Source organism: Podarcis vaucheri, assembly GCF_965113315.1.
Source record: "Podarcis vaucheri genome assembly, chromosome: 9".
NCBI classification, from domain to species: Eukaryota; Metazoa; Chordata; class Lepidosauria; order Squamata; family Lacertidae; genus Podarcis; species Podarcis vaucheri.
The window spans coordinates 51,520,698-51,542,602 of NC_138767.1; the positions used below are offsets into that span (position 1 = coordinate 51,520,698).

Genomic DNA, 21,905 nt, shown 5'->3' on the forward strand with positions numbered 1-21,905 from the left:
TAGCGCTATTAGCGGCTTTTAGCGGCTTTTAGCGGCTTTTAGCGGCTTTTAGCGGCTTATCAGCTTATCAGATCAGCTGATAAGCGGCTTAGCGGCTTAGAAAAGGGGGGGAAACCCCGCAGGAACTCGAAAGACATTTTTGTCTTGCAAAGCAAGCCCATAGGAAATTCGTTTTGCGAAGCACCTCCAAAACGGAAAACTCTTTCGTCTAGCGAGTTTTCCATCTTGTGAGGCATTCGCCTTGCGGGGCACCACTGTATATCCAAGTCAACTGTTGCCCAACTGCTAGTGGGTGAATAATAGAATCATAAATTGCCTGGTCTACGTTAGGTAAGAAGTATGGGGAAATGGCTGACTTCTGCCATCATTATTTTTTTTTTCTAGCAACTGGGCGATAGAATGGCATGTTTAATAAAAACAGGACTGTTGCCAACAAGGGCAAGCTCATTGTCTATAATGCTTAATTCAGCTTTCCTCATGTTCTGATACAGTTGCAGCATGTATTTCCCCAATTTCAGTGCTCTATGTTGGCTGGCAGGAGTAGGAAAAGACACACTGCAGTGACATTATATATTAGAGTTTAGTTGAATCGGGAGCGTTTGGCATGGGGCTGCCATTTTCAGCAGAGTTTTGTTCTTTGTAACTTGTAGTTCTTCTCTGAATGTTCTGCATTTTATGACGGGAAAACTATACAGTCTTTATTTTTAAACAAAATGAGAAGTGAATTGAATGGAACGATGTTAAGAGCTTGGCACAGGCATACATTATATGTGTAAATAAATGGAAAGTGACTAAGGCCGCAATCCTAACCCCACTTACCTGGAAGTAAGCCCTAATGAATTCAATAGAGCTTACTTCTGAGAAGTGTTTAAGATTGAGCTTTTAAGATATGGACACATCTGCAATGTTTACTCTGACGCTAATAAATGTTCAGATATAAAGTGCATTGGAAGTGTGCTACAGGGAAAAGTCTATTTAGGATGCCTTAGGTAGCTTAAACATGCAATCTGATTTAGTCCAGTACTGGCTTAGTTCAGTCTGTAGTGATCATTGCATCAATCAGTACACTACAATATAAGCCAACTTGTTTCATATGTTTACAAACAGACTTTCAAGCTGCTACCAAATAAAGATTAGTGCTGATGCAGAAATCAATCCTAGTAATTACTTAATAAGTGCTGCATGTCAAAAATTCTTACACATAAAAGAATTACACATTGTCTAAACATTCCTCCCTAATTATTTTGTGACTTTCCCTATGTGAGTAATTACACTGTGAAAAACAGACCATCTATTTAACAAGGTACAGTGTAATTGAGCTCTCTCTCACTTAGAGGGTGAACTCTGCTAGCTAATGTTACATTTACTGTGCATGCTTCCATGGGAGTTTGAGAAATTTCAATAAATGTTTGAAAAGTAAATTAGGTTCTCAAATAAATATCCCTGTAAACGTCAGTGGGTTAATTTAAAATATTGATTACAATTAAGAAAACAGTTTGAGAAAAGCCAAGCTTATTCTGTTCTAGATGATGATTTTTTTCAACTACTCTTTTATATTAAAAATAAAATGCTGATTAGCATAATCTTCATGTAAATAATTTATTTGTCGTTTGATGTACTCAAGGATCATTTGCTGAAGTTGTAGACCTTAAGACATTGAAAAATAGCAAAAGACGAGATTAAAAATGCCATCCCACGCTATTTAAAATATTTGATATATTGTTTGAAATACTTCATTCTGATTAAATGATCTCCTGATGAGATTGTTTATTGATTTTTATATAAGAACCTTTCTTGTTTTTAACTATTTTGAGCTGCAGTTACTCTAACCAAATGTGCTAGGAAATGATGCTAGTTGTTTTTGAAAGAATTGTCTCAGCTATCTCGCAGTTGGTGGTATGATTCCAAGGTTATGTTATGCAATTGGATGGTGTGCTATTGATTGGCTATAAATTTAATCTTACTCCTTGATACCCTTTAAAGCTTCCCATGATCACTGAAAGCTTGAAATTATATTAAACCATGCTCTGCAGCAGGCATTGTTAATCTTTTAATGTCTTGGTAAATTATACCAAATTCATTTTGTATTATTAAATTAAATTAATAATTACTTTTAATGATTTGTTTAAACTTTAGCCTAACTATTTGCTAAATAAACATTGTCATAGTTGTGTCTTGATTTTGTACATCCTTAAGAAAAAAAAATGTTCATGTTGTTAAGTAAATATTTAAATACAGTAAAGTACAGATTTATGTATGTATGCTGTGTGTATGTGTGTGTGTGTGTGTGTGTTTCTTAATAAAATTATGGAGCACTGAAATATGGGCTGAGGAGAATTTGAAAATGTAGCCTTTTAAACAATTTGTTTTTAACAATCATATAGGAATGCTAATACAAATACCTAGAGTAGTTGTTACTGGCTGTACTTTCCATATGGGTTAGGGGACAAGATTTTGCTTATCAGGGAGCCTAGCACCAATATTTTGTTTTACATTTCATGACAACACACTTTAAGGCACAAAATGAAATTATTGCAGGTCCCTTCTACATGAAATGATCCCAGTGTATAAAAATATCTGGACTGTCAGATCACATGTTCCCTCTTCTCCCACTGTCCCCACTTTATCATCAGCATTAACCCAAAACATGAGCTCCTTTGTTGGTTTTCATCTGATCATGGGAAGACTAAATGAGTTTTGGACTATCCCTGGTTCAATGCGCCCTGCAGGCCAGATTTCCTTCCTCTTCCTGACCTTCACATGCTTAGCACAAAGGTCTGGAGGGGACTTTAAACAGCTCAATTTGTACAGAAACTTTCTGTTCAGCTGTTTTGTCTATAGCACCCTTTGCTGTAGAACTTTTGTGTATAGTAAAGCTGCTGCCTGTCAATTTTGGTTGAAGAACCTATGTTTTCCTACTTTACGGGTTTCTGATATCCCAACTATTCATTTTCTCTGCAATATTTTAAAGTCTATTTTTTTCCTCTTTTCTCTGTCCTCGCCCCCCACAAGCAATTTTAAACCTTTTATGAAAAAGCAAAAGCACATTATACATCCTCCCTGGTGCTTTAGCTACCCACTCCTGTACAGCACCAGTCCGTGAACCCTTTCCAAATAAACCTTAATAATGCACATATATTTTCCATTTTTGCAGCGCACTAACTTCATGTATAATTGACCTTTCCAGTATGACCTCAAAATCTCTGCTTGAATAGTCACAGTCAGTTCAAGACCCATATGTGTAGGCAATAGTTTTCTCAGTGTGTATTACTTAACACTTAAAACAATGACTACAGGCACACTTCAGTGGACTACACTAGCAAGCTTCAGCTGGACTGACAAAACATCTACAAAGAGAAGAGACATACACTAGAAACAAAAGAGATACTGATTAATTTATTGTTGCTTTCTCTCTTTTTTATAAGTACCGTTTTGTTTCCTGCTTGGCAGGGGGTTGGACTCGATGGCCCTTGTGGTCTCTTCCAACTCTATGATTCTATGAAAGAATGTGAGATAGTATTGGTATTCAGCAATACCACAAGTGATTTAAAAGAATACCCCTTTGCCACAGGGTGTGGGCCCACCACCCACCCGAACTAAGGATCCAACCCAATGCTGCCTGCTGCATGTTACTAATTGACTCCTGCAGCCTTGTGAGTGTTTTCCAGCACTCAGTGCAATGCAAGAAACAGAAAACACCCCCTCCCATCACGCTGAAGCTGAGAAAGAGTCGCTCCCCCTGCGACAGCCATGCTGAGTCGCATCCACTGCTGCAATCCCACAGGGAATGGGTAGTATTTAGTATGGCACTTTGGACTACTCCATCTTCAGTTCCAGCTGTAACATTTATGAGAGTCCCCCCTCAACCTGTTTCCTGTGAAAATCGCAAAAGTGGTTTTTCTTTTTGTCCTGTATCAAACTGAAGAGAGAGAAAAATGCCTCTTCAATATGCAGGATTCTGATAAAATTCTTGGACCAAGTGTATGTAATCTATCCTGATATTTTGTCTGGCCTCTGAGTCAGAATTTTGATACTTCAATTGAACCCATATAAATAATCAGACTGGGTTTTGGGTAAAAACAGGCCACAACTTTATTGAATAAAGTTCAATGAAAGAGGTTTGGCTTGGGCATGGGGCAATCTAAATACTTCTGGCCCGCCCGCTGGAAGTAACGCGTGGTCAGTCCAGGCAGGGGTTTCTAAGACTTACATCAAATAGGGTGACCCCCACAGGGACCGCCTTCTGGGGGAGTGCCTTTGGCCCTGGGCACATGGACATGGCCATGCCCCCCGGATCCCTTTAATGGGATACCTCAGCATTTGGAGGGGCAGGTGGGGACCACAACCTCCCTTCCATCTAAAACAAGGGATTGCCCCAGTGCTCAACCAGTTGTGACGAATTGCTATGAGGCAGGCAAAACCACTGAATCAGTGCCAATTAGCCTGATGGGCAAATTCCTACCCAGCCCCGTAAAGAACGGCGACCACCATAGCCACAGCAAAGTCATTGCCTATCAGCGTAAACCATGGGTGGGTGGGATGGGGGGAAACCTGGCGCAGGAACAAACAGGCTGTGCCCTCAGTGAGGGGGCGGATCCAAGGGAAGCCTACCATTGGCTTCGACTCCTGGCACAGCCCACGTCCCAGCCTGCATCCCCATTTGCCAATGCAGGGTGCAGGCTACGATCCAGCTCCTGATAAGCAACGGGGGCCTATGCCCCCTCCGCCTATCAGGAAGGGCCCTGCCATTTGAATTCCACTGTCAGGGCCCCAGTGAAGCCTCTTCCAACCAGCAACGCCGCCACACCAAGAGAGGTGAGCGGACTTAGACACTCATACCTAATCTAAACTTGGGAAGTACAGTATTCAAAATACATAGCAGCTAGCATCTTTTGCTTTATTTGATCTTGTCCTATGTTTACAGCATCTTTTAATGCCATTATGTAAAAAAAAAAAAATATGATGAAATGTTCTTACAACATATTTTAAAAGATACTTTCATTATCCCAATACCTCTGACATATGTATGCTCCATTAATAGTTTTCACAGGTGATGCTACACTTTTAAGTCACTACTTGTTGGTGTTATTAAAGCACTACAGAAAGCAGAAGAGGGGATTTTGAAAATCAAATGTAGGTTTTGCTCAAACGTTGCTTTTCACCCAATTTAGAGATGCAGAAAATTCAAAGCTTGTTTTATCTACCTTTCTGAAAGCACCCTGCACTATTTATCAATAGCACTGTGCTAAGCAATTTAAAGGTAGAAAAAAAGAGTAGAGGTATTAGTAATAGCTGACAGGATAGGTGCAGCTGCAGAATGGGGAAAGCTTTACATATGTTGCATGGCAGCTAATTTTAAAGAGGAGTTTCAATGATTTTTTTGTACAGATATTTTTTTGTACAGATATTTTTGTACAGAAACCAAATTTATTGAAATGTTTTAAGGAATATGCACTATCTAGAGAATGATATATATAACACAATTAACACTGATGCTTCACTTGAGTAGGTTATAGATTGTAATGTTCTGTGGTTAGAATAGAAGGATGAGGCATAATAATCATATTTTCATATGCTCAAAGTATGTTGTTTCAAGAGATATCTCGTCATATATTGAAAGCAGGAAATCCCATTTTTCCCCAAAATTTGGCTGTCTTTGTGTCTTTGCATGTGCACGTTATGTAACTAATTTAAATAGACAGAGTTTGAATTATTTTTCGCAGAAATGAATACGCTTTGAAAGAATACTTCACAGAGCATTCCTAGTGTGTAAATGAATGCCGTACTACCCAATGCAGCGTAAAATTGTACTTATCAATCCCAATGATTGTTTTGCTACCTGTTTACATGAGAATTTATCTGCAAAGCTGTATACTCCATTTCATCTTAATTTTCACTTGCAAGCATACTGTTGTGTTTAGACAGAATGATAAGCACCAGAGTTAATCCTACTTAACAAGATACATATTTTGCAGAATAATTAGGTTAAGAGTGATCAGAATGAGAGTATGTCCTACAACACTTGCCTTAACAATACACCTTGGGGAAGTTGTGGGATTTTGACTTTGAAGGTATTTATGTAAGCTGCCCTTGTGTTGTTTGCTCTTCAGTGAATTCCCTAGGATCGTTAACATTCTCTGAATGATTCTCAAGTAATATTTCAGTTGAAACTAGTCTAAATATTTGACTGCTTATTTAAAGGATAACTGAAAGCAAATATTTGATGTCTTAATATATATTTTTTAATCTCTCAGGAAAATTAGGAGGATTTGCACAAGAAAACAATACTATAGATTCTGGAGAACTTGATATAGGCCGAAGAGCAACACAAGAAGTTCCTCCTGGGATCTTCTGGAGGTCACAGGTCTTCATTGATCAGCCACAGTTTCTAAAATTCAATATCTCCCTTCAGAAAGATGCATTGATTGGAGTATATGGCCGAAAAGGCTTACCACCCTCGCATACTCAAGTAAGAGCTGTTTTCAAATACTAAATCTTGCTTTCATTAAAAACAATAACTGCATAGTTGAAAATACTTTATTACTTTGGATTTCAGTAATTCCTTTTGAATAGTTTCACTGTCTGTATTCCATATTGTGTGCTAAGCTGATAATGAGGACACTAGCTATTATTCTATAAGTAGCCTTTTAAAATGCAATTTGGACATTTTATCTCAACCACACATGGAAGTCTTTTCAAATCACTTTTATTGGGCATCATAAGTACAGTAAAAAGAAATTTAATGCTTGGTTTCCCCCCCAAATGGGTCACTTTGCAGACCCAGTTAGAAATCTGTAATTTAGCTGGGGCTGTACATAAAGAAATCACTTGTGCCACTGTATCCTTGCTAATAAATTAATGCTAATAAATTAAAATGCTGAAGCAAGGTTCCCATTGACCCAATTGTGATAGGTTCCCTGACAGAAGTACCTGGGCTGCAAGCTCAGCAACTATGGAGGTGTCACTAAAAGGGGGGGGGGGCCAAGGATAAGGTAAGCAGTTCATTGAGCCACCAGCTACTGAACATGAAACTACTCCTGAAAAGTACTTTGTATGTGGGTTGATGACAGAGCCATGGTTTGAAGTGAGACTGCTGTAAGAGACAAATGAAGAATACCGTACATGGGAGAAGGAGAATAGGACTTGAAAACTGTTTGGAGAGAGGGAGCGAAACAAGTGTTAGCACTAAAGGAGCACTAAAAGATATAGGCATGATAGAAAGAGTGTGGGCACTCAATACTTATGGGCCTCAGCCTGTCTTTTAGGGTGATAAATGGGTTTTTATAACTGACATATAGGGCCAGAATGACAGATTAGTTGCTTGAAGTGCCAGGGTTCATGAAAGAATCCAGATACAGGCACACATGTCTAACTTGTTTCTGATCCAGACCCAGCAGACGATCCTCATATGCTTTGCCAACAGCATGAAATCAGTGTGAAATCAAGGCCCTCCAGATTTTCCTGAGCCCTTTCTTTCCTCTATAGCCTTTCCCTTGAAATAATGAGACAGGGTCTTTTTTAGCTCCCATGGTTCCTAGCCTAGCAGGATGCAACTGAGAGCATGTGGAGCAGTGTCCAAAGATGCTGTGGAACATGGGATATATGACACACTCCCAGCAGAGTCTAGGGACAGTGATAAATAAGAGAATTGTTACACACTACTCTAGACAGGACTGGACATTGCTGTACATGGTGGCAGCATATGTACAGGACGTGAAGGACATTGCTTCCTATGGAGCTGACTACCCCAAAAAATTTCTAAGCGTGAGGAAGTAAAATGCAGAATTGATATTTCATGTTTGCTTCAGCTCAGGAAGGATCTGAGCCTAATCCAAAGGGAAGATAGAGTGATGAAATCTAGGGTTCGATCTTCTTTGGGCCCTCCACTATTATAATACGTTAAATGGCCTTTTGGTCACACAAACACACAGACTTTTTTGCCAGGACCTTTAAATCCCTTTTCTCTGGATATTTGAAAGCAGAGAGTAGTAAAAGTCTTCCTCAGAGAAAGGTATGTTGAATTGTTCTGTTAATACTTCCACACTCTTTTGTCCAGATTTTGTCTTGGTTTACAGCCATGAAAATCCATCTGCGAGGAAAAACCAGTGAGGAGCCTGGATGTCTTACGCCATTATCACTTTTTACTAAATGCATGTGGTTAATCTATTTTATCATTTTTCCTGGCTGAATCAGCTTTCCTTTTTTTAAAAAAAGAATCATAATTATTTATTAGTTTGTATTCTAAGTATCCTTTCGTGGCAATTACTGCACCTTTTCAGACCGTATCATTAGAAATGATATTTTGCCACATTTTCCCAGTTTTGCAACTTTATCCCCAGATGTGGTAGAGCCTGTTGTGCTCTCTGCTTGTGTCAGAACAGTCTGGGTTGCACAGCTCTGTTTTCTCAGGTATCATAAATAAATCAACCAGAAGTAATTGATAGTGGCTGTCCGTTCAAAAACAATCAATGGTAGTCTGCAAGTCTTTTGTGACACATTCTTAAAATGTCAGTTTCATTGCAACCAGCCAATCAATAAGTTTATTTAAAGAGACTTTAAGAAATAACAAATGACTTTGTTAGCTTAAACTAAAAATGAATAAGTGTGAGAGATCCATATACCTATACCCAACAAATATAAGGAGATTAACCTAGGAGGTGAAAATCTTGGGGGGAAATATTTTAGATTCCTACAGATTTATTTATTTATTTATTTATTTATTTATTTAAATCCAGGGCTAGTTGCTTTCTTTTCACACTGTAACTTCCACATGGAAAAGTTGGTTAACAACAATAATTAGGATTCAGGGCATGGATCCTTGAAAGAAATACTATGTTTAAGGAGAAGGATTTTTTAAGCCAACTGTCAGTATGAAAGAAAAGGAGCAGTTTGCACTTTATCACATACTTAACATTTGGTAATTTTACACAAGTTGCTTCTGTGTTAAGGTTGTGTTTCTGTGGCCCTCAGTTGAAATGCTGGCTACTTCCCATACTACCCAAGTTAACTACTGTTATAGATTTGCTGAGGAACAGGTGAAAAGTAATGTGTAGCAGGTGCTTCTAATGCATTCAGCGATTGAATGGGGCAGCCAACTTGTTGCCCTCCAGGTATTGCTGGACTACAACTCGCCTTAACCGCAGACACCATGGCCAAGGTTTAGGGATGTTGGGAGTTGTAGTCTTGGAAGAACAATGAACCAAAAACAAACCCCTGTGTTTCAATAAGAACCAATCACAACAATACAAACACAACACATAGGCTAATAGTTAGTAGAAAATATATAATAGAATAATGATATCATTCAAATTATAGTCTTTCCGTTGCAACTTTTGAAAGACCATTGAGAGACTTTACTTTTGAAACTTTTGAGATGTCTTCTGTTGAAACTTCTGAAAGACTATTGTGAGACTGTCCTTAGACATCTGTTTTGAACACATAGCTTGACGGTCCTCACTACCACTCTGTTATATTGTACATATGAACTTTGATTGCCTTACTCCTATAATTTGGATGATATCATTATTCTATTATATATTTTATATTATTAGCCTACGCATTGTGTTTGTATTGTTGTGATTGGAAGTTGCAGTCTGGCGATATCAGGAGGACATAATGATGACTTTCCCAATGATTAAACACACACCTTGCAAAGCAGCCTTCTAGAAACACCAGGTTTCTTCCGAGTAAACAAGGATATCCAGTTAATTCAATTAAAGGATCAAAGCATTTCAGTTTAATGCTGTTCAGAGGCTCATTCTGATATCAGTAGATGACAGTATGATTGTCACAGTTCAAGTAACAATAACTGGCTTTATAACTAGCTTGGATGAATTAGTGATTTTATACACCTACTTAAATAGAACGTAGTTGAGTGGTGAGTATGAAAGAAGAGTGCCAGTTTTTATAGAAGTCGTTCAGAAGCGTTTTGGTGGAGCCTGCCAAGAAGGGGAGCAGGAGAGGCAGCACTATTGGAGCTGTGCAGGTGCACAACGGGACTGCCAGATTCGCTTTCCCGGTGCACCTGCACAGCCCCAACCTCATCATCACTTTGCTTCTCCTCCTCCAGGGAAGCAGCAGTGATCATAAGCATTGCCAGGATGCAAGCAATGCAACCCTTCCTACATGGTGAGCTGCTTTAGTGGTTGTACATCCATAATAACATTTAGTGTAGAAATAAAATTATGGGCAAACACCACTTCAGAGTGGTCAGAACTGGGCAACGTATTTACTGGATGAGTACAAAATAATCAGTTTTAGCTGTGATTGCTTCAGTGCTGGGAATTTGAGGTACTTAGGATATAGTAATAAATCATAATAATTTTGCTGATTGATTGATGCTCACTTTATGAGATTTCACAGTTCTTCTTGTATAGTAACTCCATGCAACAACCCTTTAGCATAGATCAGTATTATTATTATTATTCCCATTGCTGATAGGATGCTGAGTCTGAGGATAGTAGCTGGGTTCAGGCTAAGAAGAGATTTCCCAGTTCACCCTATTAGCCTTTACCTTTCACCAGAACTTGACCTAGTTTTTCCTAATTTGGAGTGTAAAATAGGAAGTAATGCACACAGCAACTAAAGATTGTCTCTAATTTTGGCATATTTAATACTGTTCTGTCTAAGCCTCTGATAACCTATTTGTTGCTGTTAATAAAACATAGTGCTTTTGACAGCTATGTTATCTCTTAAAGCTGATATAGTGTTTTCCATTATCAGTGTCTCTATTTGTAGCTTTTCTGTTATGTTCTTAAGCAGAAATAAATAAAATAATGAGTCACTGAGTTGTAGGGGGATCGACTGCCATTGATTGCTACCATCATCATGTGGTTACCTCTAGGTGACTATTCTTATACTGCTAGTTGTGTGCAAAAGTTAATCTTGTTGGCTTTCCTTCAGCAAAGTATATAAAATCATCTGTCTCGGTGACTGAGTATAGCCATGAAAATGTACTCCTGGTAGCATACAGGTCAGGATGTTGGCATGCAAGCAGCATATTACGGAAGCTGACACAGGAACTGTGTGTTCCACACTACACTACTTCAAAGATTAACTGTTGAAAATACTTCAGGCACTGAAGATTTAATTTAGGAACTTTTAAAAGGCTGTAATCAATGTAACACTACATAGATGGATAATATATACATTTTGTGCAATTTCCCCTTGCAGTATGACTTTGTGGAACTTTTGGATGGTAGCCGGTTGATTGCAAAGGAACAGCGCAACCTTCTTGAGGCAGAGAGAGCAGGTAGACAGGCAAGGTCTGTCAGTCTTCATGAAGCAGGTTTCATCCAGTATTTGGATGCTGGGATCTGGCATCTGGCTTTTTATAATGATGGGAAAAATGCAGAACAAGTGTCTTTTAATACAATTGTCATAGGTAAGAATTGCATTCACTGTGTTTGTTTACAAAAGTTGCAAGCTGAACTATTCTCTAATATTTTCTTTGTTGGACAATCTTGAGTATTTTGCAGAAAATCTGTTTTGATGGAACACAGTTGTGTCAAAATCTGACTTACCTGAAGTGTATAAAATATTTATGACATGTTGTTATGCTCTGGTGTCAAAGTATAAAGATCTTGTAATAATTCTATTAAAATAGAATTTTGTTAGAAGTTACTGCTTTAACATTCTACAAGTAATTCAAATGAATTAAGCTCTATTTACATTCTCAAAGGCAGTAAACAAGCTAAGCACGCACACTCCTAAAAGTGTCTTAATTTGCTATCATTTACAAGTGATTTAAATAAGAGTTCTCTTCTGTTTTTGCTAACTGCTGTGATTGCAGGGTATTAGAATTTCTCTTCTTACGGTTCCTTTCAGAGTCTGTGGTGGAATGCCCCCGCAATTGCCATGGAAACGGAGAGTGTGTATCAGGATCATGCCATTGTTTTGCTGGATTTCTGGGCCCTGATTGTTCAAGAGGTATATAAATTGAATTCCTTTCTTAAGTCAATACAAATACAGAACAGAAATACAAGTAGTTACTAGAGCAGCAAGAAAAAGAAACTGAAGTACAACTTGTTGTCTAGATGTTCCTCTGCTTCTAAAGCTTGATTGAAAAGAATTGCGTTAAGTCTTCTGTCATGTTTTATTTCACAGCAGCCTGCCCAGTATTGTGCAGTGGCAATGGGCAGTACTCCAAAGGACGCTGTCTTTGCTACAGTGGCTGGAAAGGGACAGAGTGTGATGTGCCTACCACCCAGTGCATTGACCCTCAATGCGGAGGTCGTGGGATTTGCATCATGGGCTCTTGTGCCTGCAACTCTGGATACAAAGGAGAAAACTGTGAGGAAGGTAAATATATAAACATTTACTTAGGATTTGACTGTAATTCTTCAGAAGTGCTTTGCTACACTATTATGTTCTAGGCCCTAAATATAATACCAAATAAATGCAGATGCTAGCACATTTTAGATTTAATGAAAACATCTCTTTTATATGCATATCATTCACATTCAGAATTTTTCAAGCATATTAAACATAGGATTTAGAAAATCTTTCTTGCACTGTAGGCTTTAGTTTCCTTAACTATTGAATGTGTAAATACATTTTAATCTCTTAGCTTGTGAGCATGATCTTCTTTGTTACATCACTGAGCTAAGATGAGGTAGGAAAGAAAAAAGATAGTTTGACAAAAGACTCAGTATTTTCACATAGTAGAAGAAATTGCATGTACTGAAAATCTCCTACATAAACTACATTCCTGAAAGTGCTAATTCAAATCCTTCATGTTGAAAAACAGTACAGAATTTTTTCTGTTGTGGTGGTGTAAATAACTATGATAGCCTTTCCTCTGTGCTGATATTTTTTTCAGATGGAAAAAAACCCACACGTTTCCATTCTCAATCAGATTGATTTTATTGATCTGCACATACAAATAATATAATTAAGTCTCTGGAATTAAATTTTCAGACCATTGACCCTACAAGTGTAACGTTTTATTGAGTCAAATTGCTAAATTAAATCTCGTCAACTAAAGCACATTAAAGTGAATTAAGAAAGATAGAGGGTATGCAAGTCATTTATTTCCTAAACAGGCTGATGGTGGTACACAGCTGTCACAACACAGGAACAGCAGAGTCCACTAAGACAGTCTATTCATATGCATGTCTTTGGGCAACAGAACTTCCCCTAACTTGTATTCATTTCAGTAGCTACCTTCAGATGATTTCAAACCTGTTTCCTTTGTTCTGAATATTGCAGTAAAGCCATCTTCACTCTGCCCTAGTATAACTCAGAAGATTAATTCATAAAGAGTATTCTTCCTTTCTAGCTAATGACCAAATCTGTATATAGTATGCACATGCACATCTCTATGCTAGAACAGGGAAAGGCCTATTTTCAACAAGGTTTAAATTTTGGAACAAACTAAGCAGCCATGGTAAGAGAAGACATGATAGAGGTGTATAAAATTTTGCATCTCCCTATCTCAGAACACTAGACCTTGTAGATAACCAAAGTAGCTGAATGTTGAACTATTAAGAACAGAAACAGCACAAAGTTAAACTATGGAATTAGCTTTGACAAGAAGTGGTGGTCACCAACTTGGATGGCTTTAAAAGAGGATTAGAAAAATTCATTAGGATAAGGCTACTAGCCATAATGTTTATGTTCTTCCTCCACTATCAGAGACAAGTTGCCTCTAAATTCCCATTGCTGAAAATCACAAGTGGGGAGAGTGCAGTTGCAGTCGGCAGCTGCTTTCAGGCCTTCCGTGTGCATCTGGCTTGTTGGCTAGTTAGGCATGGAACTTTCAGGTATTAGAAAATATGTAGGCACATATATTGGGAATGTAAAGGGGAATTCTAGCTTCTAAGGCTGCAATTCTAGCCATGTCTACTTAGAAATAAGTTCCATGAATTAAGTGGGTCAGTGGGGTTAGGATGGCAGCCTGTTGCGTTTTGTTTTGTTTTGTTTGCTTGCCTTTATGATTTGAAGCTTGCTTTTTTTAATGAGAGCTAAAATAATCATCATTTTGTGTTAGTAAGCCCTGTTCTGCAGCCCCTGCCACAATTACAGCCAGGTCTTTTTCTAGACCTTCTGATGATTAAAGCGTGTACCTCTATTGATTTTTGCTGCTGCGTTCTGTTAACTTGTAGTTAAAGTAAAAGGAGCATAGCGAGGAATTGAAGGTTTCTTCTGCTTTGTACTCTCTTCTTTTTCAGAGCCTAATAGGAACATTATACAGATCACTGAATTGTTGTGCTTCTTTACTCATGTGTAAGAATGAATATACTGTAGCCTAATTCATGGGAAATAACGATAGAACTCATAGATGCAAAACTGTCTTCCCGTTTCAGCTGATTGTTTAGATCCAGCCTGTTCAAATCATGGTGTGTGCATCCATGGAGAGTGCCATTGTAATCCAGGATGGGGTGGTAACAACTGTGAAATTCTGAAGACCATGTGTCCAGACCAGTGCTCTGGCCATGGCACATATCTTCAAGAAAGTGGCACATGCACTTGTGACCCTAATTGGACTGGTCCTGACTGCTCCAATGGTAAGGACTTTTTTTTTTTTTAAGAAATCTGTTTGCTTTAACTGTTCATATTGGGCAATATTCTAGAACGATACTACATTTCGGTCCCAGTGTAGCTAAAGGCTATAAGCAATGAAGCAATGCAAGCAAAAAACATGTAGGAATACTTAACTGAAATTGGCCATAGATTGATAGCAGAGTGCCACCACCAAGACTTGATTCATTTCATTTCATTCATATATTTCCACACCGCTCTTTACCCACATGAGTCTCAAAGCAGCTGACAAACAATATGTAGCAATAACATTACAATTGCAACATAAATCATATAGAATAATTAACAAATCAACAGTAAAATCATTTCATTTATTAATACGGGAGTGAGCCAAGTTCACGTCATGTATGCCCGACCACATGTGCAAAAGTGCCTCACATTCTGCATAGACTTGAAGGTTTTCTATTAAACAAACCTCTGCAAATTTCTTCTTCACTTGAAAGATGGTAGTGCAGTCTTTTTGCTGAGGTACCAGCCTGCAGCACTGTAATAACAAAATTAATATTGTACCTTGTGATGTCGCAGTAAGTCAGTGGTAGCACCTTATGATGCTTAATGTTTATTTTCTGGCTTAGCCAGTTTATATATATATCCAAGTGCCATTTATGCTCCCACCAGATGGTGGCTGCTGAGTTTACCAAACAATAATGCTGCCAGGGTCCTACAATGGCACTATTCTTTGGTAGGCCCTACAGCCTGGCTGCAGAAGTGTTGGTGGCATGGCTGCCAGAGAGTGACAGAAGCTGAGGGTAGCAGTGCAGTGGCAAACAGGTCAAGGGTCAACACCCCTGAGAATAACTAGGCTGACATTAGTCACCACAACATTCCTTTCTTTTCTTTTAAATCATCTTTTTATAACCAGGTGCGGTGAAGCTACAGCTTCACTGACCATCATCGTTTCCCCCCAAATGACTCTGGGCCCCTGCAGGTTCGGAGGCATTGGAAGGGGGTTGAACATGGTGGGTATGGTTGGAGCATCACTGTGCCACTCACTGGCTGCCCAACCTCCACATGTTAAGTAATAATAATGGAAGGAAACGTGACCTTTTCCATTCTTATCACTGCCTGGTAAGGGAGGGGGTGGAGGTGGGAGGAAGAGAAAAGAATGAACGGCTAGGATTGCAGTAGGATGGTGTGGAAAGAGCAGCAGACTGGCAAGTCAGGGTGATGCAGTGTCCGTGGAATGGTGGCGCTCATGGAGGAGCAGCCAGGGCAGTATTCCAGGGCTGGTGGTGGTGGTGAGTGGGTGGCTAGAGAGCTGGTTGTGCTCCAGAACCATTGAAACATAGATTAATTACTTTGCTCCTTATTCTCCAAATGTTTCAAATAACCTGTAGATAATCAGTATAAAACGGACGCGGATAGTGCTGTGGGTGGGTTAAACCACAGAGCCTAGGACTTGCCAATCAGAAGGTTGGCGGTTCAAATCCCCGCAACGGGGTGAGCTCCCATTCCTTGGTCCCTGCTCCTGTCAACCTAGCAGTTCAAAAGCACATCAAAGTTCAAGTAGATAAAAAGGTACCGCTCCAGTGGGAAGGTAAACAGCGTTTCCGTGCGCAGCTCTGGTTCGCCACTAGCAGCTTAGTCATGCTGGCCACATGACCCGGAAGCTGTACACTGGCTCCCTTGGCCAATAAAGTGAGATTAGCACCGCAACCCCAGAGTCACCCATGACTGGGCCTAACGGTTAGGGGTCCCTTTACCTTTAATCAGTATATACATGTTCCTAATTAAAAAAATTGTTTTGTTAAGATTCTAAGAGGAAAAGGAAAAGTTGTTTTGCTCCACCCAAGGTTTAGCGGGGGGGGGGGGCGTTTAAAATCAACTTTGCTTTCCTCTGTCTTCATCAGCAGTTTGTCCATTAATTAGCCCTCCAATTCCTCTTCAGTTAAATTAACTCTAATTAATAAGTTCATTACAAAGACTGACGCACCTTGCTTAAAGCAAGTGTGCTAGAAGCTGATAAACACCTCCACTCTAATGAAAAATTGATTAGATGGAAGAAAAAAGGTGGGGTCTCTGAAATAAACCTTTTCCTCCCAGAGCAGGGTTGATGTTTTGAAGTTAATCCATCCAAGATCTCATAATAAATAAATACATCATTTAGTTCAAAGTAGATATAAAAAGATTATATGAGAAACTCTCTTGGCTCTCACACCTTCTAGCGCATAAAATGTGTCACAAGTCTTGATAGTATGTTTAATGTTCTACAGCTCTTTGAGATACAGCAATGACTTCTCAGGGGAAGGATCCTTTTCAGCTTCTTTATTATACATTCCTATTTCAATATCTATCACAAATAATTTCTGATCTTTGTTTCCAGAATTGCTTTTTCTGCTGTTTCTTTCTTTCAGTAGACAGAAGTCATATAATATGCTTATGAAACATCTTATGGCTGTGCCAGCCTTGTTCTAAGAGTCTTAAACTATATCCCTTAAGCTATGTTTTTCCTCCTCATATTAGCGCCACAGAAAACTATTCCCTCAAAAAAAGAAGGAGAGATAAATGCAAACTGTAATAGACTGGAGTATTATTTCACACCTTGTATTCAGCTTGAGAATAAAGTGTTTTATGTAGCTTAGAAAACACTTTATTATTTTAGCAATCACAGTGCATTTTCACAAGATGACAAATAAGGAACTGAATACTGTAGATGAAAAGTGACCAGCCTACCTCCCACATGCGGCCTTTCCCCTAATTTCATGCGGTCCTTGGCCTAATGTCATGCAGGTAACAAGGATGGAGATAATGGGAGGAATGAGGATGGCAGAGTGGGAGAACATGGCAAACAGAGTGAAAGAAAAAACAGGTGGCTTCATCCACTTTTGGCCCAACCCTACCCACCGCTTGCATGTGGTCCCCAACAGATTACCCCTGAGGATTACCCCTTCACAGAAAAAAGGTTTCCCACCCCTGCTGTAAATAATGGGTTAAATGGTCAGTTGATACTGTTTGGGGGTTTTTGCCTACCACATAGCAATTGTCACAACCAATCTGGCAGTTAGGGCATTGGGTTGGATCCTTAGTCTAAGCAGGAAGGAGATTGGAAGTCCCAGCCCCCACTCCAGTGGATCAGGGTACTCTGTTAGAGGGGTCCTAGGGGCAGTGCTTGTGTCCAGATGTCCAGATGTAGGTCATAGGGTGATCCTTAACCCAGAGGTGACCCTGCCAATCAGTCATCCAGCAGTCAGGTTGGATGGTTCTGGATTCACTCCCAATGCCTATGCCAAAACTACCCATTCAGAACACATGCTATTTTGGGCTCAAGGATAGACACACACATACAAAATGCATCCATCTTGTGTTAATGTTCCACACAATAACTATACTTGTGGACTTGGGAGTGTAGTTACATTAAGTTGCCACAATAGGGCAGAGAGTAGGAAAGAGATTTATCTCAGTGCCCTTTCTTTCAACAATCATGAGGATTTCAAGAATGGAAACACTTAATTTCAAGGTTACATTAAATAATACATTAGACTGACAATTTCAGGAACAGAAGTGCTGGAGATCATAGAACGGAAATAGACAAAAGGAATAGCTGTTTTTACTCCCTTGATGGAAGACTTCAGGCTTAACACTGGTAGAATCAAAACATTAACATGATATTGTTGTATCTTTATTTTTCTGTGGGTTAAAACAAGATCTTCTGCTGTAGCTACTATTAGTTTTCAGTGCATATGATCTCAATGCTCAGTAAGAATATTACATAAATCCTCATATGTGTAAGAACAGGTGAGTCTTAAGATATGTGTGATTAGGAAATCTAATTTTAAAATACTCAAAGCTAACTGAAGAAAAGCTGTGGTAGATAGACATCACTAAATCTCCTGGGCAACTAATAGAGCATTAGCTAAGATGTAGATTCCCCAACCTCTTGAGAGCTTCCTGAAAATGCTTTTATAGTAACTTTTTAAATTACATTTTCAAAGGGTTTGCCTTCCTCTGTGATCAGGTTGGATCAGGAATTTGGCTAATTATTGTGTTCTTTCTCACCCCCACCCCAACCCCATCATCCTATCTCCTGCTGTTTATTTCTGATGCAGAAATCTGTTCTGTTGACTGTGGCACACATGGCGTCTGCATGGGTGGAACTTGTCGTTGTGAAGAAGGCTGGACTGGCCCATCCTGCAGTCAGAGAGCATGTCACCCTCGGTGTGCTGAACATGGAACATGTAAAGATGGGAAGTGTGAATGCAGCCAAGGCTGGAATGGCGAGCACTGCACGATTGGTAGGCTAACTGTGCTTTAATATTATTATTCAATGCTGAGCTTAAAAAGCCAGAGGTCCTGACCTTGTCTGAATCAGAAATTTAGCACTTTGAAGCCTGTTCCTTCAAATGGAATATTTTCACTTGTCAGTTTGTGTAAAGAAATTGTTACTTTAAAAAAAGAAGAAGAAATGATTATATGATGGATCATCAATCCTTTATAGCTATCTCACCCCCATTGGAAGGGGCAAGAATCTCTATTCAATTTTTTCTTGGTTTTCTCTACACATAAGTTCACTGACTCGAGTGATAACTATTTTAGTATTCTTCCTAATCATTGGATAAATCAGCTCATTTCTACTGGCTTTTCTGATTTTAGTTTGTAGTCGTGCATCTCATTTCACCTTTATTAACAAAGGAAACTAAAGAAACATTGTACATGAACATAAAAGCTGGTTTGTTTGCCAGGAAATCTAGCACCCTGAAATAATTTTTGTTGAGTTTTGTTAGCAGGCATAATGAATTATTTAACATTTCCACAAAGCTTCTGTTTCGACAAATTGAGCAACTTGCTGACTTTCAGCACTTCCATTCATAGGTTTGTTTGCTTTTTTGCAAGCAAGAGCAGAGGCCCTATGTTTTTGTAGTACATGACTCATTTTTCCTTTACATCCTGCATATTATATGGATATAAAAGAAAGATGCCTTTTTTCTTTCTTAAAAATTTCTTTCTTAGAATTCTGTTATGTTTCTTTTCAGAAACCAGTCTTTGACCAAATAACCTTTGATATCTAACTAAGTTGGATCCATGATAAGTCATTAAAGATCACAAAGAGGACAAATGAAAGAAGACTTTTCATGGTGATCCTTCACATTTGTTTCCATATTTCCTGCTCCTTTTAAAACTCTATGGTAAAATGGATGTGGGAGACAAAGCCTATTGCTAAGCTTTTGCTTGTCAGTTTGTAATTATTCAGCAAATCACTCTTCTGTTGGCCTCACCAACCTACATGGATTACAATTATATATGGGTGAACTGTTCTTGCACATTTTTTCCAATGTATTAGACACAACAGGGTTTTTTTCATCAGCAACTGGGAAGGCAGGGGGTTGGACTAGATTTCAAAAGTATGTGTTGCCCATCTATTTATTGCATTACTGCTTTTGCAATAATACACTCGTTGTTATGGATATTTGTTAAGCTTTTAAACATTCAAGTGGTTTGGGTAGGGCTTCCATTTTCCTGCAATGACTAATTCAGCAACAGTTCTAATCCCATATATATCCAGTTTCCCCTTATACATAGTCATGGTTCCCAATAACTTTCAATCTCACCAATCTCTTTAAACCCTAATGGATGGGGACAGAATTGCAGCCTGCAGCTATGAGAATACCTATGCCAAAATGGATTAATTTTATTATAAGTATACTTTGAAATTCCATTTACCAATTTTAAACTTATAGAATACCAAATTTATTGATTTAATATTGGTGCTAGAGTGTATTTATTGATGGCAACAACACATAAAAGCTGTCTTGTGTACTCGTTATGCAAATGCTCGCCTAATGAACAATTTCCATGGAGCATATACTGTGTTTGGTAAACGGGAGCTGTGTGTATAAATAAACACAATGATAAAAAGCTTGAAAGGAGAAATGGGTAGAACCAATGAGTTGGATCTCAAGGTTCCATTCTTCCAATGAAAACAGTTTCCCCCCAACAGAATTAGTATTTTGGATCCAACCTTCTGTTAGTACAGATAAAATAATGTTAGAGAAAAATAAAACCTGCATAATGACAATAATGCAAAGTGTATTGCACTCAGCCTTTGTGGTACTCCCAGTAAGTCTGTGATCACTATCCAATAGCAGTAGAAAAAGGAGTCTGCAATAATTGTCAAGAGGAATAACTTACACCACCTATATTTCTGAGGGTCTTTGTAATCATATTACAGGGTTCAAAAGAAAAAAGACTGGAAATAACACAATGCACCATAATAATTGCACCATGTGAGTTTGTACAGCAATACTAGTCGTACAATCATGATGCTTAATAAAACAAGATAAGAGGTGCAAGACTGAAATTCTGTCCAGATTTCAAATGTTTTAGTCTTGTATGTAGTGTTTAACAGCTAATTCCCCAGCTGTTAGTGTTTCATTTTCAAATTTTCACTGATTGGCTTCCTAATCTCACATCAGCCTTGGTGTTTAATAGAGGTGCGCTGACCAGCTTGCCTACATTTTTCTTTCTGAACAAAGCATGTCTTTGTGATCATTAATGATCTTGCTTTCCAATGTAGTGAAGAAATAAAAACAAATAGCAGGTATTTCGTAGCTTAAAGGAATTAGGATTTCCCTTAGGCCAGATTTCCATTTGAATTGCCTGCATCTACATGAAAATCAATGTAACTCAATAAACAGCTTGGTGTTTAAAGCACTATTAGCAGAGAACACCTCAAAGGACTACCTTTCCTTAAACTGGAGAGATGGGATTTTTGGGGGCTTCTAAATATGTGCCCTGCTGAATACAAATAGAAAGAGTAATTGAAAATTAGGTGGGAAAGAAGTGAAACATTTTAAAAAACTAATAGAAGTTCTCAGTGGAAACTTGCATCAGGTGCTTCCTTAAACCTATGTTTATTGATGGCTTGCACATCGTAGAACTTTACTTCTCACTAATATGATCAGCATACACTTCCTCGCTCTCCAAAGTTGAGAACTTGTCCATTGTTCAGAGTTACATGCCAGGAGAACTGCAAGCTTTTCACATTTTACCAAGTTAATAGCTGTGTGCACAAATAGCTGTGTGAACCCTTGTGAGCATACATTCAGTAAAAGTGAGCAGAACCTCCTTGTTTTCAAGTCCAAAGCTTATCTACATGCATCAATTCAGACTGGCCTGAAGCTCATCTGCCTTATCAGCCTTTTTCCTACTGAGTAGAGACGTGGGAGGCATTGGAAACCAGTGCTCTGTAACTGTTGAGATATTAACCTAGTTTTAATATAGCTTTTAACTGGATCTAACTTGTTTGAGCATCAGTTCAGAAGCAACAAATAATAATGAGTGGAGTCTGTAGTGGCTGGTGCTTATTGGGACAGGTAGGGCAGAAGGTGGGAAGCCCAGGCAGTAGGTGGTGTCAGAGACAGTGATGG

The 21,905-nt window shown here is 38.7% G+C and overlaps 1 protein-coding gene across 12 annotated transcripts in view; it reads left to right on the forward strand.

The window, feature by feature from the left end:
* TENM3 (teneurin transmembrane protein 3) overlaps positions 1-21,905 on the forward strand; it is a 1,324,874-nt gene that overhangs the window by 1,227,678 nt on the left and 75,291 nt on the right. For all 12 annotated transcript variants that reach the window (XM_082237150.1, XM_082237146.1, XM_082237151.1 and 9 more), the window contains 6 exons: positions 6,255-6,469; positions 11,173-11,383; positions 11,827-11,928; positions 12,106-12,300; positions 14,307-14,507; positions 18,588-18,773. In XM_082237150.1, coding sequence (XP_082093276.1) covers positions 6,255-6,469; positions 11,173-11,383; positions 11,827-11,928; positions 12,106-12,300; positions 14,307-14,507; positions 18,588-18,773 — 1,110 coding nt within the window. The remainder of the gene's footprint in view (positions 1-6,254; positions 6,470-11,172; positions 11,384-11,826; positions 11,929-12,105; positions 12,301-14,306; positions 14,508-18,587; positions 18,774-21,905) is intronic.